Source organism: Vollenhovia emeryi, unplaced genomic scaffold, assembly GCF_000949405.1.
Source record: "Vollenhovia emeryi isolate VEMERY1.0 unplaced genomic scaffold, V.emery_V1.0 DF939332.1, whole genome shotgun sequence".
NCBI classification, from domain to species: Eukaryota; Metazoa; Arthropoda; class Insecta; order Hymenoptera; family Formicidae; genus Vollenhovia; species Vollenhovia emeryi.
The window spans coordinates 49,219-56,274 of record NW_011967034.1 but is presented as its reverse complement, the minus strand read 5'-3'; the positions used below and the strand labels follow the sequence as shown (position 1 = coordinate 56,274).

Genomic DNA, 7,056 nt, shown 5'->3' with positions numbered 1-7,056 from the left:
CTCTCTCTCTCTCTCTCTCTCTCTCTCTCTCTCTCTCTCTCTCTCTCTCTCTCTCTCTCTCTCTCTCTCTCTCTCTCTCTCTCTTTTTATCCTTCCATTATTCCTCCATATTCTTTTCTTCTCTTATCACTAATCCAACTTTGATTAAAGCCGCTAAGAACAACTCCAATTATTTTCCCGGTGCCACTGGTATGCGTCGAGTTCGCCACGGCGAGTTGAGCCGCGCGGGTCTCTCGCGGTTACTCACCGAGAAGCATCTGCTCCAGCTTGCGGCGGTCAACACGGAAGCGCTCCTGATGCAGGTCCTCGGGATCGCTGATGCCCAGCAGGGCCGCGAGATCACGCAGCTCCTCGCGACTCTCGAAGCCGGACTTGCCGGACACGCTGGTGGTCGCGGTGCCCTCCGACGTCTCCGACATCGTCTCCGCCGCCCGCCGTGGTTCGCCGTTGTTCACAACCATCTCGTCGGGCCTCATCCTGCCGTTCGACGAGCGACCTCCGCCTACCTCACACGACGCCGCGACGACTGCCAGCAGGAAATGGAAATAACTCGAAATAGAAATTCGGCGTTGCTTTATTTACGTTATACCGCCGAAAGAGTCGAAAATCCCGACTGACAAAAGCGAAACGATATATTATTAGATAACGTCTTCGCTGGGGCCGGGAGGTGGGGAACCGGCGCGCATTCCGTCCCGGTGAAAACTGCCGGACGGAGTATCCTCAGCTGGTGTTACCCGCGCGGGATGGCTCTTGGAGGACACGGGGATTTCGAGAATTTTCTCTCGGAGTCAAGCGGCGCGTCTAGCCTGCATGTGCGCATAAATTCTCTGTTAAAAAAAAAAGAGGAAAAAAAAAGACAAATCCTCTGCGGGTTAGCGCCGCGTTTCGAGTCCGCTTCCACGTGGCTCTCGATTTCGTGGCGATCACGCGGCGAAGTGGCGGAATCAGCAGACCGGTGGGTGTCATCCACCGCGTACCACGTGCACCCCACGACGGGTTTAATCGCGTGAATTATCGGCAATCGCGATCACGTGAACCACGTCTTTTCGGCGCATAATTGGCGCCTCTCGCGTCGGACGCGATAATCCCGGCTCGCCGCCGCGCCGGGCCGAACAATCGGAGCGGAATCTCGCGGAATTGTTGCTCGCGGGACCCGCGTTCGCGCTTGTAAAATTCAACGTTCCCATCCGCGTGCAGCAAATTCGCCGAAATTCCTTCATTATTCCAGGCAAGAAACGGTCTGTTTGCTTCTGCATGCCTCATAGTCTAGGCGGAAAAAAAGGTAAACATCACGTAGACAATACCAATCACGAGGAGTCACGTAGACGTAATTTTATACTCTACGGAGAGTCAGCCTCGGCCGAGTTCGACGACCATTAGACCAACTATCGTGCCCGATTAAACTGTTGGATCGCGCGCGCGGAACCGATAATATAACATTTAAAAGAAGAACCCATTGTCACGCGAACGGCTACGCGTTCCTTCTCCAAGTCCGGGACTGAGAAATCGATAGAGAAATCGATAGAAGAGAAATCGATAGAGTCGACGGGTTTGAAAAAGAAAGAAGAAAAACGCGGCGGGTTGTTAAGCGGACGCCGTTTGACTTGGATCTTTGGCCCCTCTTGGAGCCTCGTGGAGAATAATTGGAGGAAGTCGGGCGGGAATTATAATATTCCTTGAGCCGCCGAGGGCAGGCACCTTGGATAAAACGTGCATCCGGGGGCAACGTGCGTGCGCTGGGCATTTCATTTTCGAAATCCGGTCGCTTTATTCCCGTGTTAATTTCGCGGACGTATCCGCGGCGACGTCGGCGTATCGGCAAATATAAACTACCCGGCGTCAGGTCAAACAGCATAAACTGTGGCGAGTGGCTGGGCGGCTCTTCGGAACAACATCACCTCGTCGCGCGGAACTGCCGATTTGAAATACCGGGGGGGAGCATCTTCGGCAACGGAAACGCCTGAGGGCGGGCGGAAATTGCTCCGGGACGGAAAACGGACGCGGGTCGGCGATATTTCCGGGGGATGCGTCGCGGGGATGCGAGATATCTTGTCTGATGGCGCTTGACGTCACTGTCGGCCGAGGAGCGCGAACTGACCTGCACGACGACGATGGCACTGTGTCGATCTATCGAGTTGTCGAGGCGGTGGTGCCCGCGGGGCCCTGGTCCTGGTCCCGCCGCTAGATCTCTGTCTCTTCGTCCCGGGTCTGGTCCTCGTCCTCGCCGCTGCTGCCGTCCAACTCGATTGGCGGCAGCGCTGTAACCTGTCGTTGTAATCGGCACGAGCGAGCGAGCGAGCGAGCGGGCGAGCGAGCGATCGGGCGATCGACCGACGGTGTGCGGCGCGGTGTGCGCGGTGTAAACAAAATATGGCGGTGGTAACAAGTAAAAGGGGAGTCACCCCGGAGGGGGTCGCGGGGCGCGAAGGGCCCCGGCATCGTTTCCCGGAATCCGGGCCGCTTTTCGGGGTAAGCGCCGACCGCCCGGGGGCGGGGACCAATCGCGGCGCGTCGCACCGGCACCGATTCACCCGGTTTTTGCCGCCGTGCTATCCCCAAGCTCGGAAGAGACGCGCTACCTCGCCGCCCCGACGCCGCGCTGCCGGACGCGTCGGTGTAGGATACGCCGTGTGTGTATGCGTGTATACACATACGCGCGTGACGGAGACCTTCGCCGGCGAGAGAACGCTGGCAAAAAATTGTTTTCCTGGACACATGTCGAAGAGCGGCGTGTATTACTCGTCCGACGTGTCGAATTCATTTTCGAAACGATCTCGCGCACGCGACGATCGGAGAACCAGGGGCGGGAATCGCGGGCGAAGCGGGCGAAGCGGGCAGGCGGAATTTCGCGATCGGGGTTGGAGCAGAACGAGAGAAAGGATTGCTCGTCGATACGCGTCGAGTGATAATTGCGTACGAAACGTGCAATCCCGAAGAACGTACGCGGAGAGAATTTTCTCTTGTAGAATGCACCTTGAAAGGGCTCGTGTGAGAATCTTTTGAAACTTTGCGGCGCATCATTTTGCTAAAATGTATAACAACATTTTCAACAACTCTCATGGCGTTCTTCGAAATGCCCACGTCGTCCCACAAACTGCCACGATTTTCGGGATAAATTCTAACGGCCGGTTTCACATACGTCTGTAAGAAAACGTCGTCTAGCTCTCAGTGTCCGTACAACGTTTACACGGATCATTTCTCGATTAAATACTCTCAGCGTGTATTTCAGACAAAGCTAAATATAAGAACTGACTATAAACAAGCCTTAGCGCTCAGTGCGCACTAGTGCAAGCAACCGAATTCGCTATTGGACGCCAACGTCCTGTCGCGGCTCTTATATCCTTCATTCCTTCGAAAATGAACTTTCCTCGGCGAGAAACTGGACGGGGATTTCCACGTCTCGTTCGAGACTTTGCACGACGTAATCTCGAGCTCAATTAAAGTTACCGTGAATTTGAAATATGCACGTAGACGTCGAAATTCGATACGTACCTCCCTCCCGCTCTCCTCTCTTTCTCTTTCCCCGTCGTGACTAGGGTGACCAACCGTCCCGAATTTTGCGGGACATCCCGATTTTCGACTCTCTTTAAAGCTGTCCCGAGAGAACCTTAGGCGGGACGCCATTTGTCCCGATTTTTTACATAATGTAAGATAAATAATATAAAATATAATAATACGTCATATATTTATTAACTAAAATTCATTATAACCTTTATATTTTATGTTCCTGCTTTTATGTTCCGTTGATGATTGTTCTTTCATTTTATTTTAAGAATTTTATTAGTCTAATTTAGATTAATGATTATTTATATTTGAAAAATAGTAAAAGACTATGTTCTGTTGAATGTTCGATGTTGACTTAATAATGAATTATCTACGTGTATCTAATTTATTCAACATGCCTATTTAAAAAAATAATATGTCAAGATATATCATATATGAATAATAAACAAGAAGGGACATGTACATGCATATTACAAGGTAATCTGATATACTAATAAAAGTCCCGATTTTTTTTGGTTCTGTCCCGATTTTCGGAAACTGATGTCCCGAAATTAAATGTTTAAGAGTTGGTCACCCTAGTCGTGACCCATGCGCGCCGACCGGCGGCCGGCGGAAGAGCCGCGTGTACCGATCGCGCGGCAATTTGAAAGCGGATGCACGCGCGCACGCGGGAGCGAAAAGCCGTCGAGCCGCGTGCCGCACGACGTGCACGACATGCCCATATTCCCTCGCTCGTTTCCTCCGAATACGCGTGACGTGGTGCCCGTCGTTATCTCGTCAATGCCGTGCACGTCGGCGTCATCGTCGGTTCCCTCTTCTGACCAACGCGATCCTTCTCCCCTGCGCGTCGCCGATTCCTCCGGCTGACCCAGCCCTCTTTTCCGCTGGGGGGCCGGCGATACCCCTCGCCGGAACAGCACTCCCTTTTCTACCGCACTGTCGCTGGTTCCTTTTCTCTCCCCCCCCCCTCTCTCTTACAGGTGTCCGTATTGGAACAATCTCTTCATTATACACGGAAAATGACGTTCTTGTATTCTTTCCGTTTTTTTTTTTACGTCAGTTTTTCTCGCTACACTCATAATTTTTTCACTTGCAATTGCATCTTCCTCTTCCACTACGCACCGCTTAGATTACTTTTCTTACTGACAGAGAGGCGAAATAGAAGAAATACGCGCGTAGTGGATAAGAAACAGCCAGCACTCGTAAAAGACTACGTGCATAGATTTAGCCCATCTCTCTCTCTCGCTCTCCCTTACCCCTCTCTCTCTCTCTCTCTCTCTCTGCGCGATGCATTTCTGTAGCAGAGAATGAATGAGTCAGGATGACATTTATATCTGAAATATTTGCCAGGCCACGTGGCGCGATATAACATATATACGATACGGTGTATCTATTTCGACATAATGATGCTGCAATTGTTTGAACGTCTTGTAAAGTGAAAATGGAGATAACGTGCAGAATGAGGAAATAATGAGTCTTTTTGCTTTAGTGGTTCGCACCATTTAACACAATAATCCGGGAATGACTAACGAAGCTGTTCGACAATGTTACTGGAATTTTGCGTCTCAATTTTTTATGACTTTCCTCTTGCTCAGCACTACGTTAATACACTGACAGAAAAATGTTTTAAACCAAGTAAATAGATTTACTTAGGATTATTTTTTTACACCGAAGTAAATATTGATTCTATTTAAAGAGAAATATCAAATCTCGAGTAAATCTACGTATTATATTAAAGGGGGAGACCAGTATAGCGGACGGAAAAATAAAGGTTTTTCGTGAATTTTTTAAATGAAAACTATACATATATGTCAATCAAAACTGTGTTGTTTCTTCTTGAAGTACATCTTTTCATGTGCATTTAAAAAACAAAAAAACTGGATACGTTAGTTATTTCATCCTCTAGAGCTAACGTAAGCAGGTCCTGAAAATAAAACGGAGTCAGCTGGTTGGCAACATTCCGGCCAAACGGTTGATCTGAAATAAAAAACCAAAAAGATTCTTAAAATATATGTTTCTGGCTATCGTTGTACGTAGGGGATTTTTGAATTTCGGAAAATTACCAAAGATATGTACATTTGAAAAAAAAAAAGTATAAGTTTCATTTCTTCTTTTAGCCCCTTTTTGGTACTTTAAAAATCCAATTTTTAATTAAGAAAAAAATCCTACGAGCAACGATAGGCAGAAACATATATTTTAAGAATCTTTTTGGTTTTTTGATTTCAGATCAACCGTTTGGCCGGAATGTTGCCAACCAGCTTGACTCCGTTTTATTTTCAGGACCTGCTTACGTTAGCTCCAGAGGATGAAATAACTAATGTATCCAGTTTTTTTTAGGGCCAGTTTCACAAACGTCGGTTAACTGCTAACCGAAGGTTAATTGATCCTCTGTCTCTTCTTAGAGAACAAGATAGAAAAAGATAGGGCGTTGACTGAACTCTGGTTAACAGTTAACCAACGTTTGTGAAACTGGCCCTTAAATGCACATAAAAAGATGTACTTCAAGAAGAAACAACACAGTTTTGATTGACATGTATAGTTTTCATTTAAAAAATTCACGAAGAAACCTTTATTTTTCCGTCCGCTATACTGGCCTCCCCCCTTAAGTGAATTAATTTAAATCATTACATTTTCTACATGCAAACAAAGATTTCATGAGATATAGGATACTATTTATTAAATGAAATCATTGTTTTTGTTAAATAAGAAATTCAATTTTCTTCGCTGTGAAAATCACATCTTAGTGAACATTTTATAGAATTAAAATACAATTTTTTAAATTGAAAATTATCTATTCTTTGACATTTAATAAATACTTGAGTTAAAGCAGTGCATGTTTTAATTTGTTTATTATTTTTTAAATTTAAGTTAATAAGCTATTAGGAGCCACCTAACGAATAATATCTTTCTGGATTAAGATATTTTTTTTATCAGTGTACGACGTACGTACACGGTTTGAAGCTGCTACAATGTAAGATTGGATACGATAATTTTCCAGCGCGACACAATCAGCACTTTTGGAACTCGTCAAATTTGTTTTTCACACATTATTCCATTTTTTTACGGCAATCCACGGTTATAGATATAATCCATATAGGTAATTTTGTTCGCAACTCTCAACCTCTCGTGATGCCCATTCTACACCTAGGGATGATCCTACTTGTGGCTCATCCGATACTCCCTTCTATACCTAAACTAATCCTACGTGCAGCTTATCCGAGGAAGTAGTATAAAGTGTAAAAGTGTACACTCTGGTTGGTTTCCAATCGTACCAACGTACAAACCCAAAAATTTTCTGATTAGGTTAGATCACGAACTTGTTAGATCTTGGCGATCTTGCTACGGACGTTAGATCTTACAAACAGAATTTACAGACGCGAGGTTGCGAGTGGTTGCGAGACAAATTCATTAAAGTTGTTGACTGCAAAAGGTAAAAACACAAATTTGTATAACACGCCGTGCTTTCCAGCAAGCGACACAAGTCGACACAAGTGTCGTTCTGTCTTTATTATTCATTGAATGCGAAGAAAGACAGAATGACATTTGTGTCGA

At 46.5% G+C, this 7,056-nt stretch overlaps 1 protein-coding gene across 2 annotated transcripts in view; it reads right to left on the bottom strand.

Annotated features, from left to right (window-relative positions):
- LOC105558567 (protein bicaudal C homolog 1-B) overlaps positions 1–496 on the bottom strand; it is a 41,515-nt gene extending 41,019 nt beyond the window's left edge. The window contains exon 1 of one of the 2 annotated variants that reach the window (XM_012006315.1): positions 248–496. In XM_012006315.1, the coding sequence (XP_011861705.1) occupies positions 248–476 (229 nt within the window). In that variant the 5' untranslated portion in view covers positions 477–496. The remainder of the gene's footprint in view (positions 1–247) is intronic. The other variant, XM_012006316.1, reaches the window with a different exon arrangement.
- Between the last annotated feature and the right edge of the window lie 6,560 nt (positions 497–7,056).